This window comes from Chelon labrosus (assembly GCF_963514085.1).
Source record: "Chelon labrosus genome assembly, chromosome: 24".
NCBI classification, from domain to species: Eukaryota; Metazoa; Chordata; class Actinopteri; order Mugiliformes; family Mugilidae; genus Chelon; species Chelon labrosus.
In genome coordinates, this window is record NC_140357.1 from 11,418,861 (window position 1) to 11,435,268 (window position 16,408).

At 42.2% G+C, this 16,408-nt stretch overlaps 2 protein-coding genes across 2 annotated transcripts in view; both read right to left on the reverse strand.

The window, feature by feature from the left end:
- Window positions 1-884, reverse strand: part of LOC311509188 (inactive dipeptidyl peptidase 10-like) — a 41,946-nt gene extending 41,062 nt beyond the window's left edge. Inside the window, exon 1 of the mRNA XM_084574271.1 lies at window positions 436-884. Within this exon, the coding sequence (XP_084430397.1) occupies window positions 436-495 (60 nt within the window). The 5' untranslated portion in view covers window positions 496-884. The remainder of the gene's footprint in view (window positions 1-435) is intronic.
- A 2,042-nt stretch (window positions 885-2,926) lies between these two features.
- LOC311509387 (sodium/hydrogen exchanger 2-like) lies at window positions 2,927-11,955 on the reverse strand. Its single transcript, XM_084574578.1, has 13 exons — window positions 11,365-11,955; window positions 10,958-11,283; window positions 10,643-10,780; window positions 9,807-10,057; window positions 8,441-8,658; window positions 8,090-8,289; window positions 7,910-7,999; window positions 7,758-7,828; window positions 7,510-7,677; window positions 7,166-7,271; window positions 6,878-6,991; window positions 6,691-6,784; window positions 2,927-6,612 (listed from the first exon to the last, which is right to left on the reverse strand). The coding sequence occupies exons 1-13, from the start codon at window positions 11,651-11,653 to the stop codon at window positions 6,209-6,211; spliced, it is 2,469 nt and encodes an 822-aa protein (XP_084430704.1). The 5' UTR covers window positions 11,654-11,955; the 3' UTR covers window positions 2,927-6,208.
- Window positions 11,956-16,408: the final 4,453 nt, after the last annotated feature.

The following is a 16,408-nucleotide window of genomic DNA, read 5'->3' on the forward strand; positions in this document are numbered from 1 at the left end:
TTTTAATTTACACGCAATTAACACGTGCACGCTCGGTTAATATGACAACAGCCCAAATTGTAGTTTGGGAAAGCAGGAAGTGAGCGAAGAAGCGGTATAACGCAGTGGAAACCAAGCAGAGCGCAAAGTGCTGTCTTAACAAATAAGAGAGCGGTGATGCTTCCTGCAGCGTTTACACCGTTTAAAGAAGAAGAAAGAAGAAGAAACACAAACATTACTGAGGTAAAATCAAGAAATCTGGGAGAATGTGGAGGAACAAGACAGAATCCAGGTGATGAACTATGATCAAGCACAAGTCAAACAACGAAAACATGACATTACCTGCAAACAATTGGACGTTGCATGCTAAAAACTAACTTTATGTACTACCCATCTGTTTAAAAAACGTTAAAACCAGATGGAAAAGCAACCCCAAAAAGAACAAATCCATCCTACCTTGCTATCCTTGCTGGGCTGACACTCAATCTGATGGGAAACGGATGCAGTTTGGTTCATGTTTGCTCCACGCTGTCACCAGATGATCCTTTATCTGAAAGAAAATTTAAAAACCTGCATGAGCAGCTCAGTTTTTAAGTTTCCTCCGACTTCTCTCGGCTGCTTCTCGGGCTCCGAGCTGACTGAAGCAGAAACCAGTGCCACTGTAAAAATGCTGAGAGGGAGAAATGCTCTTCCTCGCCGCTACTGAAGCTTCACCAAAGGCAAAAAAACAGTTAAACACACAATCTGTTGTCGCTGCTTTGTTTCTCTCTCTGGCTGCAGCCTGCTTTAAAACACAGCTCGTCCCCCTCTCCTCTCCTCTTCCCTCTCTCTCTCTCTGCTTCGTATGCGGCTGACGGACAGTTCATAAACCAGGATGTTTGCCAGTGCCTCCCACATACGGAGCCGTTTCTTGATCAGAATGCAAATTTGCTCGAGGCAAAGATTTTGCAGGCGTTCGCTTTGAGGTTTTCAAGCTTTTCTGGAACATTCACGGCTTCGAGAGGCTGATGAATCCACGCTGAACTCAAACCTTTGACCTCTGAAGAAACCGCCGCCGTTTGCTTCTTTTATTACAGGTGAAGGACGAGTTCCTTTTTTATTTCCAGTTTGCACAATGAATCCATGTGAGTCAAAGGGTGCACATCGAAGAGGAAAGGCAGAGTAAAGAGTAGGCTGCACAGAAAAATGTTAAAGATCTCAGCTTCAGATAATCAAAAACGTCCAAACTAAACACCATTATAGGGCGTTAGCTGCTAAACTGTTTAAAATACTGTTAAATTATATGTTTATAATCCATTCTAGCAATATAGAGGGTATGAAACCGACTACTCTCTGCTTGCGTGTCAAAATTGCTACAAAAAAATACTCGACTTCGTATTTTTTTGTAGTCAGCATCTAGTGGCCATTAGTGGTATTGCACTTAAAGCTAATTCAACCTTGGTTTCAGCTGCTGTGTGATTTCTATGTATTTTATAATGTGCAAATTAAAAAAAATCTAATTAAAATGTCTGAATAATTACGTTTACGTATGGCTGAGGTGAAAAAAAGTTTGCAACTCCTCACGTTAACGGATGGAACCGTGAATTTTGTTTTTGAGTCCGACAGAAAAACCCACTCAATGGAAATTTTCTGAACCCAACAGTTGCCACAAAAATAAATGCAAAATTAGAAGAAGTGGCCTTAACTGTGGTGTCATCACTCACTTTAATGAGATTTATCCAAACAATAAGACGTTTATTTGCGTAGTAAATCCCCTCACGTGCCGAGAGGTGTGAGGGATTTATGAACGCTGTCGTGATTAAGCCTCGCATTCAGGAGCAGTTTGTTAAATCCTCATCTCCCTTCCTTTTGTTGTTACAGTAAACTGACATTAAAAATGTACGACCCTGATTTATATTTGACAAGCTGGCTATTGTCCACGCTGCTAATCATATTTACTGTCGAGTGTGATCGTCGTCCTTGAGCGTGGAGGGATTTTAACATTTAAAAAAATAAATAAAAAACACTCGTCAGCCCTGTTCTTTACAGAAAAGGTCAAATGTTAAGAAGATATTCATGCCGACAGGAGCTGATAAATATCGTGGTGAAGGTTTAAAAAGCAGTTTTCAAACCACATTCAGTTCTTAAATATCTTAGTTTAAAGCTGCTTTATGAGATTTTCTTTAATGGGTGAATTTAAGTATTCAAGTTTTTTAATATTCCATACTCAACAGCTTCAAACATTTTGTTAATTTTATTCATCTATTTAATTATTTTCAGAGATTTCAGCTGGTCCCAAATTGATTTAGTACTTTTTACTTGTGTGGAAACGAAATAAAGAATAAGTAATGTAGAAACAAGCAGTACAGAACATTATCTGAAGAATCACTGCTGCTATTTTAGCTTGAAAGAGACATTTAGTTTGTTTAAGGCCACCCATGCATCAGTATAGACCATTTTGAACTTTGAATTTTTGCAAAAAACACCATACATGTGAGAAAAGGCTCACAGAAACTTGGAAGCGTCATTAAAACCGCAGCAGACATTTCCCCATACGATTGCTCTTGACATTTTTGACACCTTAAATGTGCGGATACTTACCAAAATGCACATCATTTTGGTTCCTCACATTTTCCGGAATATCTGAAAATAAGAGAAAGAGATTAAGGCAAAACTGCAGACAAAGAAAAAACAGTCTGTCTATATTTTAATTGACATTTCTTCTATTACTAATAGAGCTAATTGCATACCGTGTTGATTCTCAGTAAATAATGAAATGCTGCTAATCTCAGTGGAACACCTTTAATTAAACCATGTGTGCAGGACGCAGGGAAGCTGATAGCAATAAAGACTAATGTTATTCTAAGGCAGAGTGTTGTGAAAGGAGATTTGTCGCAACAGGAAAAATTACTTTTGCACCTCGTTACCCAGTTTCACAACAAACGTCAAGACATCTACAACAACTGTGGGATCTTTTTCTGACACAATCGTTTCTCCCTGAAATTATGCGCATGCTGTAAATATCTCCTTTAGCAAGTCAGGTTTGGTTTATACAGTTACAAAATGTTATTTTAATACAAATTAGCTTCGTTCAAGTAGTTCTTGAAAGCACCGTTTTATTGATTCTGCACTATAGCTTTTTAAGATTGCGTCTTTTTGTGGTTGTTTGCATCACTTCCTGGTTTTATTTTGTATATCGTTTAAGTCCTTTTATGTCTTTCTGGTCTTTCTCTGTGATTGTTTTCCATATTTTTGATCCCATTTTGTATGTTTTTATGCAATTGTTTTTCTTCTCTCTATGGTGGTTTAGCATTTCATTAAAATTGCTTTCGTCTGTGGTTGTTTTGCACCTTCTTGTGAACGTTTTGCGTCTTTTAGCAGCCGTTTGGGGAGTCTTTGTAGACACTTTGAGTCTCTTTGTGGTTATTTTGCATCTCTGGTGTTATTTTGCATGTTATTATGACGGGTTTGCATCTTTCAGTAGCCATTTCGTGAGCCTTTGTAGCCATTTTGGGTCTCTTTGTGGTGATTTTGCAGGTTATTGTGACCGTTTTGCGTCTTTTTATAGCAATTTGCCGTGGTTTTGTAGTCGTTTTGCATGATTTTACAGCCACTTAAGGTTGCTTTATGTCACTTAGTGTTTTTTTTGTAGTTCACTCTCAAGATGAAGACATGCCATGTGTATTTAGTTCAAAGCTTTGTCTCTCACACGTCTCTTGTTTACAAAAATCTCAGATATAGGTTCTGTTTTCCTAAAGCAGAACTGGTTTTATGCTGTAAACAGATTTTTGTTTCCGAAATGGAATTTTAAACAACTAGCTGTGCTCGTTTTGTCCGTTTTTAACACAGAATTTGAAGAGGAGTCAAGTTTCATTGGTGCCCATTCAAGAAACAAGATTATCACAAAGCACAGCACATGAAAAAAAAAGATATTTATAGCCTTTGCTCTCAGTGCCTGGTAGATATAAAAATGTAAGCTCTGAATGATCATACGGGAAGGCAATCAGAGTCAAATGGACTGATAAAAGAGGGCATTAAAGCGAACAAGGGGGAGAGTGTTCAGTGCTCCATCTCCTCTCTCCTGAGTTTAATAGCACCTGTGGGTTTCAAATGTACTTTTTAGACGGTAGAATACAGGAGTGTAACATTACACAATGAAGCCGTCTGTGTCTATGTCTGAGCATTTAACGCAAGACTGCAGGGCAAGCAAATCAAACATTTGAAAAGGGTTGTTTTCTTTTATTGGATTAGCCATCCCGTCTTTAACAAATGCATTCTGAAGGAAACAGGACGCTTATCGGATTTCGCAGCGCAATATCCATCTGCGCCATGTGGTCATGTTTAGGTTTAGTGTTCGTCAGCATACAGTATCAGACACTGAATTCATTAACAGTAAGCCCCATACATATTTATATGACACTTTTATTTTTTTTTCACAAAACAATTCACAGTTTTTATTAAAACAACTTGTCTCTCGTTGCAGGTAAAGACTAAAGCATTATTTCATATTTCTAGCGATTAAATTAATCACCTGGATTCACAGCTTTAGCTAGCAGCAACAGCTAGCTAAGCTAACATTAGCCCTGTAATTTTTTATATACACACAGTATGACTTAGTGCTAAAAATGTGGATTGACTGCCAAACAATATGGCTTTTACTGTGCTTTTAACTATTAAACAACCTTGAATAATGAGTGTCGGTGCAGGCACTAACTATTTTTACTTACTTCTTGGTCTTTAGTTAGTAAGCTAGTTAGCTGAACATGCTAACATTTAGCCAGTTTCTTGGTTTGTTCCTATTTCCTATTTTTTTTACTGCACAACTTGAACATGTGCTGAGATCTCCAGTTTGGCACCTGAGCATTCAAAAGTGGATTTAGAGAACGGTTGCTTTCATTTGGTCCAAGATTTCTAATAATAATAAGCACAGTCGTCTTCGCATCACATCACTTTGCTGCCATCTGTTTAATTGGAGTCGTGTGTAAATAACCCAAATGTGCTCCAGCTATAGTTTTGTGTGTTTTTACACATCCTCCACTGTTATGTGGGTTGTATTTGGATTTCTGCTAATCACCCATGAATCACTTTGTTTTTATTTGGGGGTAAAGTGCAGAAAACTGTGCTGGTCATCCTTTATTTCTTTGAATAGAAGTCAACCGTGTGGTGCTTGAGTAAAATTTACACAGATTTACGCATCTATTACACAGAGGGAAAGTTGTTTATATCAACTTCTTCCCATTTCATTCATTCTGCTGCTCTAACTTCTTTCCCCAGTCTTACCAAGTTCTGCTATTTTGTGTTTAAAGTGACTACAGCCCACACACACAACCATGTTTTATTTAGGTTTTCATTTGCTTCTAACCTTTACCCTAACTACTGACTGCAAACATTGACAGTGTGGGGTTATTTACAAGTTAGTTTGTTTCTTTGTTTTGAGGTATTAACCTTTATTTCTTTGTTTTTGTGTTACCTGCTGCTGGTCTACTTCCTGGTGAGCAAAAGCTATTGTAGTGGGTGGAGCCTGAGTAAATACGGGAGCCATCTTGTCAGGCTGTACCATGTGCTGACATGGCATGGGGGGGAATCTTCCTATAGTTGAGTTGAGTTGACTTTATTTATGTTTGTTTGTCTACCCCTTACTGTTTGATTTGGTTTGATCCATAGGCCACAGAAACGATGGACGGAAGTGCTCCTTTAAACGTGAAGCCAAATCAAGTAGAGCTCCCCCTGGTGGCTGGCTCCAGTATAGTTCATAAGCTCCGCCCTCCTCCATGTTAGTGGACGGGACTTGCGCCGAACTAAAACACTAAAATACGTCAAATAAATAATTTTTTAAAATAATGGTTTCTGTCATTTTAGGCAGTTAATATAATATTGAAGCATATTCAGGTGTCAGTTTTTTTTGAAAAGTTTAATTTCAGTTTTGACGCTATAGAAACGGGATGTGACATAATGGCGACCACCAGTTGCCATGCCAACCGCCGTATTTTTGTTTTAATGATTATTCCCTATGTTGTTGCTGTAAAATTTGATATAGTTATAGTTTGTTGACCTCTTTAGTAGATATACTTATGTTTGCAGTTTGATTATATATGTTGATTAATAAAAACCCACTTTTTCTATCAAAACCTCCTCTCTCCATTTAGCCTCACTGCTTAGTCCCTAACAGTAGGCTTTACTATAAAGCAGGTAGAGGTGAACACAGGCAGCAGATGCTGAAGGACGTTTCATATTTTAAAGTTTCTTTCAGTCATGATTTCGCGGAGCCTCGGGACCCCTGTGACCCCCGTGACGAGTGTCTAAGCAGTGGGTCTCCAGACTCGTTTTGCTGTCTATTCTCAGGTATCCATCCTCGAGGAGGTGGCAGATGTGGAGGACACACTGGCTCCTCTTCACCTCCTGTTTGGTCTTCATCTTCCTGATGGGAGCTTCGCCTCCTGGGTGCAGGGACTGGTGGTCTCCTGCCTCGGAGACTTCCAGAAACCCCCTCATCCAACATGTTTATATCAGGAGATGCAGCCGGGGGCTCCGTTGGACTCCCCAATTCCTTTATGGTGTTCAGCCTCTTCATAGAGACCATAGAGCGGGATGAGGAGCGCGGCGAAACACCAGAGGTCTGAAGATGAGCTGAGTGACGGTTACCTTCCCCACCAGCTGACACAAAAAAAGAAGATGAGGATTAAAACGTTTCTGTTTGGTCGTCTTGTTGGCTTTATTCAAGTTAAAACTCACCGTGGCTTCGTCTTCTGAGCGGAAACGCAGACTCCAGGTCACCTCCAGGCTGGAGGGAGTAGTACTTCTGAGATTTGGAAATGTTCTGTTCAGGCTAAAAAAGGAGGAGGAAGAGTGAAGATCAGGCAAAGTGACAAGGTGTGTGTGAGGTTTTTCAAAACACATAAAAAAAAAAAAAAACAATCACATCACGGAAACTCTCGGCTCGAAGGCTGCGTCTGATGCTGGCGTGGCGGCGGATCAGAATCTCCCTGGTCCGGCTGTCATCAGGCAGGTTGTATTTGTTGGTGTAAGCCAACGTCTGGAAAACACGGAGGTATACTTTGAATGTTCAGACATGGATTCACAACCATCCTTTGTTCCCCTTATTTTTATGCCCCAGATTTGGAATACGTCACTAAAATGGATTAAAAAATGAAAGAAAACATCCGTAGATAAAGTCAGGATTTGGGATTGACGTCTTAATCTCTGTTACCTTGTGTCGGATCTTGTACATGTTCTTTGAGAGGATGTCTTGCATTTTCCTCACGTCAGCAGCCAGGAACTTCTTCTTGGGGCGGGACGCCTCCTTCATCTCGTCACTGATAGGACGGCAACGGGCAGGGATTAAGAGATATGAAGTGTCATGTTTTATTATCGGATGCACGCACAGGAAACGGCTTCATCGGCTGCAGCCGGGTTAGATTTAATAAACGTTTGATGCAGTTAGCTGAAGTCTGTGTGTGTTAATGTAAAATCAATTGCCGGGTTGTGTAGCTCTAAAATTAAAGATATAGATTATATATTTTTTTAAAAAAAGGTTCAAACCAAGTCACTCACTGCAGAGAAACAAGAGATGGCGCTGCGCTGAGGTCTCCCATCGGTGTGTCCAGTATATCTATGGCGTTCTGCAGCTCCAGCTTCTTATACAGAGACACGATACTGGACTCGGCCCTGTTGTCCCGGAGCAGGATGCGCCTCAAAACGCGATCGTTGAACTTCTTAAACCTTGCAGACACAAAAAGAGGAGTAAAGATTAGCCTTTATCAAGAGTCAGAAATATGTTATCATGTTAAACGTCCACGTACTTGTCTTTCCAGTAGTAGTGACTCCATTGTCCACACAAGTCCTCAATGCCAGAAACGACGTGCTCCATCACCTTAAAACACACAGCACGCCAGGATTATTAGATAAATGTGCTGTTTAACACAAAAATTGGAGAACGGATGAGGATACTTGCCCTGGTGTGAATCTCTACGTTGATAGTGTTCAGGTCTTTGTTGGTCCTCCTGATGTTGATGTATTCTATTATGGGACGGATGCTGATGCCCTGGAGAGGAGACGGGACAGAGAGGCCGTTAACGGAGGCAGTTCTGCCGTGATTCAGGTCTCATTGTGAGTCACAAGGTTTCCAGCCCACCTGAATGAAAACGGTGAATATGATGATGGCAATCGAAGCCGTGACAAACAGGTTCCTCCTGTTGATGTTATCTGGCAACGTGAAGACCAGGGCGAAGCAGATGGCCCCTCGCAGGCCTCCGTAGGCCAGGCCAAACTGGTCCTTAAACGTGAACTGGATTGTTCGGAACGGGTTGACGATCTGGGTCAGCACCAGGATCCCTGCAAGGGAAGAGAAAACAAAAAAAACCTGATTAATTCGAGACGAGCGAAAGCCGAGTCCTGAAGAGTCTCCTCAGGCCAAGTCTTCTCAGACCGAGTCTCCTCAGACCGAGTCTCCTCAGACCGAGCCTCCTCAGACCGAGCCTCTCACCGATTCCTCTCCAGACGAAGGCGAACAGCAGGGTAAACAGGATGTAGGCCCAGTTCCACTCGTGCTCCGTCGTTATGGTGACCACGCCCAGAAAGAAGAAGATGAGGGTTTCGGAGACGGTGGCCAGCATCTTGACAACGTGGCGAATGGTGGTGCAGGATCTCTGGGAGACGTTCTCCTCAACGTAGTACTTCATGGTTATGGCACATGTTATAATGCTGCAGAGGAAGAAGAAGAAATTAGAGGCCTGTTGAACATTTTAACTGAACACACGCACCTTTAATACTTTGCATAAATTTCTTTAAAGAATAAGTAAACAGAGGCTGTCAGAGGCTACCACTCAGATTTTGATGAAATATGCCCACAGCAGTCATAATTAAAAGAAATCTAAGGCATAAATTAATAACAAAAAAATAAAGAGATACGTTTTTTTTCTAAAGTAAAAATGATCAAATACTGGGAGGTCACCTTAATCACTGTTTAAATGCTGTTGAATTTCATGCGTTCTCATATTTGGCCACAAGAGAGCGCCACAGTGTCCGATTACTTTTTGGATACTCTGACTCCTCACGTTTCACATTTTGCATGACAGACTTATTTAATATATTTCTAAAATTGTAATTTGTAAGCATAAATGAATATAAACAGCTATTTAATTCGTGTTTTTAGTATTTTACAACAATTCTTTGAAGATACAAACTTTTAGAGCAGCCTCCACTTATTGGTTCAACACCTGGATTAATAAACACTACGATCTGATAATAATGTGTCTTATAATCTATTTCTATCTATCTGTTTTAATTGAACATGGACAAGTGCTGCATTTCCAACAAGTCCAACATATAACACATGAATTTATGCCTTCATTTGTCTCCTGCTGCACCCGTGGCCCTGTTCTCCATTCACAAAGGTTAACCGCGTCGTCACATGATGCCACACATGTCACTCTGGGCTTGTGTCACGCTCAGAGGGTGGAAAACTATGTGGACGAGCAAGTTTGTACAAGTCGCACAGAGATCAGGTTTGAGTCTGGGAGGGTTAAGGTTCATTAGTGGCAGCTGTACTTAGTTAAAGCAACATATTCTGCAGCTGCAGAATATTTTCCTTGATGCAGCTTTGCAGTCATTTGTGTTAATGATCATTGTTGCACTTTGTTGGCAGACCATTTCAGGCTAATTTGTGGGTTTATGACTTAAACAGCTTGAAACATCACTAGAAATGAATCTTTACTCATTAATTGTTTAGTTTGGGAAGAATCTGAAATAGCTGAGTGATAAAGATCCAAATACACATCATGTACTTTCCTGGATTTGGAGGCTGGTTAGTCAGTAATCTACCTCTCAACTGTTAACTCAGTTGCACTTACGCCAAGACGCTGGAGATGGCAAACAGCTCTGCCACCAGGTACGCCAGGTAGCTGTACATGAAGACGAACAGGGGCTCGATCTGGCGCACGTTGTGGGTGAAACGCGTGGTGAACGCGGCCACGAAGCCAAAGAGAAGGCCGAAGAGGACTCCACCGATCGCCACCACGAAGAACCGGGCCACTCCCAGGAACACGTCGGGGGATTCGATGACCGGCATGTCGGCCAGAAAGGCAAACATGCTGTAGAGGACCTGCAGAGACGGGATGCACGAGATGAGGGGGATTAAGTCTGAAAGTGTGCATGCAGTGGAGGCAGGGTGGAGGGAGAATTCAGATTATTTATCAGTGTAGCATCAAGGATTAAAAAGTTGGAAGAAAAACTTCAATGTGGAAGTGCTACCATATTGTCAACAAATAAATAATAACTCTCATTTTTGTAGATCCGGTTCAACAACTCAACTCAACGCTCTCACTTCAGCTTAAATTTAATTTCATTCAGGATAAAGCTGCACACGCCGCACCCGACTGGCAACACTGACAAGATTCACAGCTGGAGAGAATCTGTGCCAACAAGTGGTGACTGAAACTCGCCACTCGAGCGAAACCCGGCCGAAGGGAAAAAAAAAAAAAGGCGGCTTTATTATGGTTGACATTCCTATTCCACGCTGGGGAACTGGCCAAACTAGACTGAGAGGAAGCTGCAGGGGCAAAGATTCACTCTGTCATTCCCCCTCCAGGGCAGGGTCATTTGCAATTTTGGATTCAGTGCATTTTCACGAAAACAGTTTCAAGCTGTATCACCCTAACCCTAACCATCACACATCCACTGCACTCACCACAGTGACGGCATCATTGAAGAGCCCCTCTCCGAATATGACTATGTATATCTGCTCGTTGACTCCAATGTCCTCGAAGACGTTGAGAGCGGCCACGGGGTCCACGGCCGAGATGATGGAGGCAAAGAGCAAGTTCTCCTGCAGAGGAAGCAGAGAAGAAAGAAGTTTAAATTTAAAAGGTGACATTTATCTAGGCTGCAACAATCACATATGCTCTAAAGATTATAAGCAACAAGTAGACATTGCTTGCTTTAGTGATTCATGCACATCACGTCACCTTTGACCTTTCAATAGATTAAAAACTCTCCCTGTGACCTGCAGGTTTATGTCCTGAACTCCAAACACTTCAAACTGGCAGATGGCGAAGAGCGACAGCCCGATGCCGATGCTGTTCCACAGGGTCCCCACCACGGCGTACCACAGCACCGTGCCGACGTTTTCAAAGAACGGCCGGGTGGGCATGAAGTAGCCGCTGTCCAGGACGATGGGCGGGAGCATGTAAAGGAAGAAGACGTTGGAGCTGAGCACGGCCGGCGGCTCCTCCTTCACCGAGTGCATGATGGCGCCGACGATGAGGCCGATGGAAATCAGGAGGCAGGACTCTGGGATCCAGATGGTGATTTTATGGTAAATGTGGAAACCTGGAGAGGAGAGAAGGAGCAGTGAGAAGCACCGACACCTGACCTGCTCTTGTTCACATTAAATATCATTCTTCAACATACCGATTTTGGCAAAGGAGGCCAGAAGTACCCACAGTGTAAACTCAAAGGGGACCTGGATCCGGGCATAGTCCATGGTAAACACAGGAAGGTTGGCCCTCTCCTCTTCAGGGTAGGCCTGAGGTTTGTCGATTTCATCGTGGAGAGGTTTGACATTATCGAAGTTGGTCGCCGCTGACGGTTCCGACTCCTGAAGCTCACATTTCACCCCAGTGAAGCAGAGGAAGAGGACGAGGAGCATGCAAGAGGCTCCACTCTTAGTCCTCCCCACCGACAAAATAGAGGTCCCCATTTCCACTGGTCAGAGTGGATCGCAAATTTAAAAAAAAACTCTCAGTAAGACAATAAGTTCCTCTTCTGGCTTAGAATTATATATTTGTTTGTACGCTCCAATCCATCTTTCACTTCACAAAGTCGTCCTTTTTAAGTCTGAACAGGATCAGGTCTGGTCTCTACTGTTGCTGAACCTGCTTCACCTGTGTGCCTTGCCCACTGGGTGGAGCTCCCGGAGACGGCATGTTCAAAATGACATGAAAAGAAAACAGGCAGGTGTTGCCATTGGCTTAAACCGCTGTTTAAATCTACCTTTACCTGCGTGGACACAGATTAGAACATGTGACTCAGTGGAAGGTTTGAGGTGCAGGTGCATGAATTACTTTTTTAAACCTACAGTACCACATTAAAGCCACACGATGGCAGCAGAGGCTGGAGCTGCAGCCTCCGAATAAGAATAAGAATAAGAATAAGAAAAACCTTTATTAGTCCCGCAATGGGGAAATTGCAGTTCACAACAGCTTACAGAAAGATGCAGAATAAAAAAAATAGCAAGAGCAAAAAGAGTAGCTATAGAAGATAAATAGTGAACAGAATCAGATAGAAATATTGCACAGATTAAATTGTAATATTGCACGGGTTGAATTGTAAAAAAGTTTTTACTTATGGTGTAGTACTATTGCACATATGATGTAGTAATATTGCACATATTAAGAGTGTTCGTTGTGGAGCCTGACAGCAGCAGGAAGGAAAGACCTTCTGTATCTTTCCTTTACACATCGAGGGTGAAGCAGTCTGTCACTGAAGCTGCTCCTCAGTTCTGTCAGATCACCGTGCAGGGGGTGGGACTCATTGTTCAGCATGGAGGACAGTTTAGCCAGAACTCCCCTGTCACCCACCTCCCCCACTGAGTCCAGAGAGCAGCCCAGGACGGAGCGAGACTTCCTGATGATCTTATCCAGCTTCTTCCGGTCCCTCTCTGTGATGCCACTGTTCCAGCAGACCACTCCGCACAGGATGGCTGATGCCACTACAGAGTCATAGAAGGTCTTCTGGAGTGCCCCTTTCACTCCAAAAGACCTCAGTCTCCTCAGAAGGTAGAGCCTGCTCTGTCCCTTCCTGTAGAGTGGCTCAGTGTGGTGAGTCCAGTCCAGTTTGGTGTTGAGGTGAACACCCAGGTACTTAGAAGAGTCCACTTGCTCAGTGTCTATTCCCTGGATGTTCACTGGTGAGGGGAGGGCAGAACGACGTCTACCGAAATCCACCACCATCTCCTTGGTCTTCCCCGCGTTGATAAGAAGGTGGTTTCGCTGACACCAGTCCACAAAGTTCCCCGTCACTCCTCTGTACTCTGCGTCGTCGTCATCTCTGATGAGGCCTACAATCACAGAGTCATCAGAGAACTTCAGCAGTACACAGCTGTCGGTGTTGTGTCTGAAGTCTGCTGTGTAGAGGGTGAAAAGAAAGGGGGCCAGGACAGTCCCCTGAGGGGCACCCGTGCTGCTGGTGAGCAGGTCAGACACACAGTTCCTGTTTCTCACAAACTGTGGTCGGTCTGTGAGGTAGTCCAGGATCCATGTAGACAGCTGGTGGTCCACACCCATCCTCTCCAGTTTGTCCTCAGAATCAGCGGCTGGATGGTGTTGACTGCACTGGAGAAATCAAAAAAGGTGATTCTCACAGTGCTGTCGGGCTTTTCTAGGTGAGAGAGAGCTTGGTGTAGCAGGAAGGTAACGGCATCCTCCACTCCAACATTAGGACGGTAGGCAAACTGTAGTGGTCCATGGAGGGGCCCACCTCAGAGTGGAGATGTCCCAGTATCAGTCTCTCCAGTGTCTTCATCAGGTGGGATGTTAGAGCCACCGGTCTGTAGCTGCTGAGGTCTTTAGGGTGCGATGTTTTTGGGCATCGGTACCATGCACGAGGTCCTCCAAATCTGTGGTACCACTCTCAGCTCAAGGCTCAGGTTGAAGACATGCTCCATAACTCCAGACAGTTCGTTTGCACAGGACTTAAGGAGCCTGGAGCTGATACCGTCCGGTCCAGCTGCTTTCCTCGCTTTTATCTTCCTGAGCTATTTTTTCACCTGGTCTGCTGTGAAGGACAGTGGTGGGGGATGAGTGGCTCCATCCTTGTGTGAAGTGGTTGTATCGTCTGATGAGCCAGAGGTGTGAGGGGCTGAGTGAGGAGGGCATAAGCCAGGTGTCGGCAGGTGAGGGAGCGGATGCATGGGGGGAGGAGTGGGTGCTTGACCAAATGTAGATTTAGATCGTTGACCCACTGTCGATCCCCCTCAACCTGTGCCCCTCTGATGTCCTGCCGCTGCAGCAGAAGTAGTGTAAAAGTAGTAGATAGTAGTAATACTAAGAGCTACATAGTATTATTTATATTAATAGTCGCTAGAACATATTATACTATTAAACTTTTGGTTTGTTTTATTAAAACAAATAAATTAACTGATGTTTTTGTAATTTCAAGCACAGTTTTACATTAATTTATTGCACATAATCAATAATAATTAATACAGGATAGCTTCATTTGTCAAATCTATGCTCATTTTATGTATTATTTATTTATTTATTTTTAATTTTTGTGTGTGTTCATATTTGAGACTGCTGGAAACATTCAGCAACTTCAGCCTGTCAGTCATTTCCTGGTTTTAACTTTACTTTCGTTTTCTCTTCCGGTTGAGGCGCAGCTTGGTTTCCTCCATGTGAAGGTAATGTAAGTAATATTTTTCACAGATTAACACATTAATGACTCTATTCTCAAGTTGTAAATTAAGTTTTGTTGTTTAGCTTCAGTGGCGACAGCAGAAATGAAGCCGATTAGAGACAAAGAGGAACTCTGAGACTAGTTTGGAGATGTGATGATAAACGAGGCCAAATACAGGAAGAATATCTTTGATCTTGGATTGTGATGGTGAATATTCAACATTACATATTGCATGAGGAATCCATTTATATTTAAGCAGCAGCGACAGTTAATCTTGGAAATGAGGCCTGAACGTATTATACATCCTGCAGATGGCGGAGAGAAGCCTCACTACTTTCTAGACTAGACACTCAATTCATTTCACCTTGTCACATCTTCTCTGCGAACACATGAATAAAGCTGCTCTGCAACGTTTCTGCTCATTTGGTTGGTGCTTCATTTTAATCCAGATCAATAAACTGTGGCCAAAGAACACAATTATTAACTTTCTGTTGCACTATGATCACCATCATTTTAGATTGTTCTAATAAACTGGAACAAAGTAATCTGTCCTTATTAACATGTTGTTGTTTTTTTGCAACAAACAAACTCAAGTCAGACCAACTGTGTGAAGACTGATGGTTGAACTTTCTCTATCTGCTGTTTCTTTCATCAGGTGTCTGCAAGTAGTTTTTACCAACATGGAAAGGTATCACCCTCAACACACTCACATTATGAATGAATTCTAATGACAACTGTGTTACAACATTGACAAAAAGGGCCTTTCATTTAATTTAATTTATTTATTTTCATTTCATTATTCACAGGAATGAACCACAACCCAGCTGTGAGTCCTTCAAGAGTGACCGGTCAAAGGAACAAAAACATTTATCTAAGAAAATGTAAGATGAAGTTACTCTAAGTACTTAAAAATGTTAAAACTTAAGATTCCCCTGGATGCTATTAATGCATCGTTTAACTGAATATCTGAGCTTAAGTGAATTCATCATTGCTGTGTTTCTTTCAGGATCCATCAGAGACCAGACTCACCTGAACCCAGCTGTGTGTCCTTTAAGAGTGACCAGTCAAAACATTTTCTTATCGACTTTAAAGGCCAAGTTTCCCCGGATGATCAGAGGTAAGCTGTTACTGAGAGTATAGTGTTACTGGTTCATCTTTGACTGTAATTTGTTGGATGGATGGGAATTTATTGGACATGTATAATTGTCTTGTTGAATATTGGACGCTGTCCAGTCCACCCAGTCTGGGTCAGATGATGACCAGTGAGACATACATGAGATTGTTATATTCTCTGTTCCTGTTGTTACACAGATTTTAAAATAACAAATGGCTGGGAGTTTGATTCATTTAAACTTTATCATCAAACAAGAATGTCAGTGTTAGAGGAAGTAATATCCTGTTACACACTCATCCTGGTCTGTTTACAGTGTCATTTCAAACTGCTTATATCTTGCAGTTGAACTGGCAATGCTAGCTATTAGCATCTGGTTAAATGAAAGATAAGGGCACAACAGTTGCTTCCAGGCACTGACCACAAATTAACAATTAAAACGTGCTGTAATAGTTTTGAGGAGCTTTATAATTTAGTCCAGTCTCAGTTGGTCAAACTAAATCATTTCATCATGGTGACTTTTTAACACAGTATGATGATTGACTGCAGTGTCACTCAGTTCTTTACATTAAAGGCTCAACAACAGCCAGTGAGCGCCCCCTTGTGGTCAGTCAGGTTTACAGCTGGTCTCAGTGACACAGTCGGTCCACAGTGATCTGCTCTTTCTAGTTTTTATAACAGCTTCAGTAACTGTGAGGTAATACTTTTCTTCTTTGTCTCCTAGGAGTCATCAGAGAGAAGACTCTGCTGACCTTAAACCTGAACCCAGCTGTGTGTCCATGAAGAGTGATCAATCAAAGGATGCTGAAATTACCTTTAAAAGACAAGAACCCTCAACTGCAAAAAAGTAAAGAAGTTGTTACTGTCTTCTGGAGTTTATATATGTGAAATACTATGTTCACTGTGTTGAGCTTCAGACTTTGTTGAAGTTCATAGACTCCAAAATGA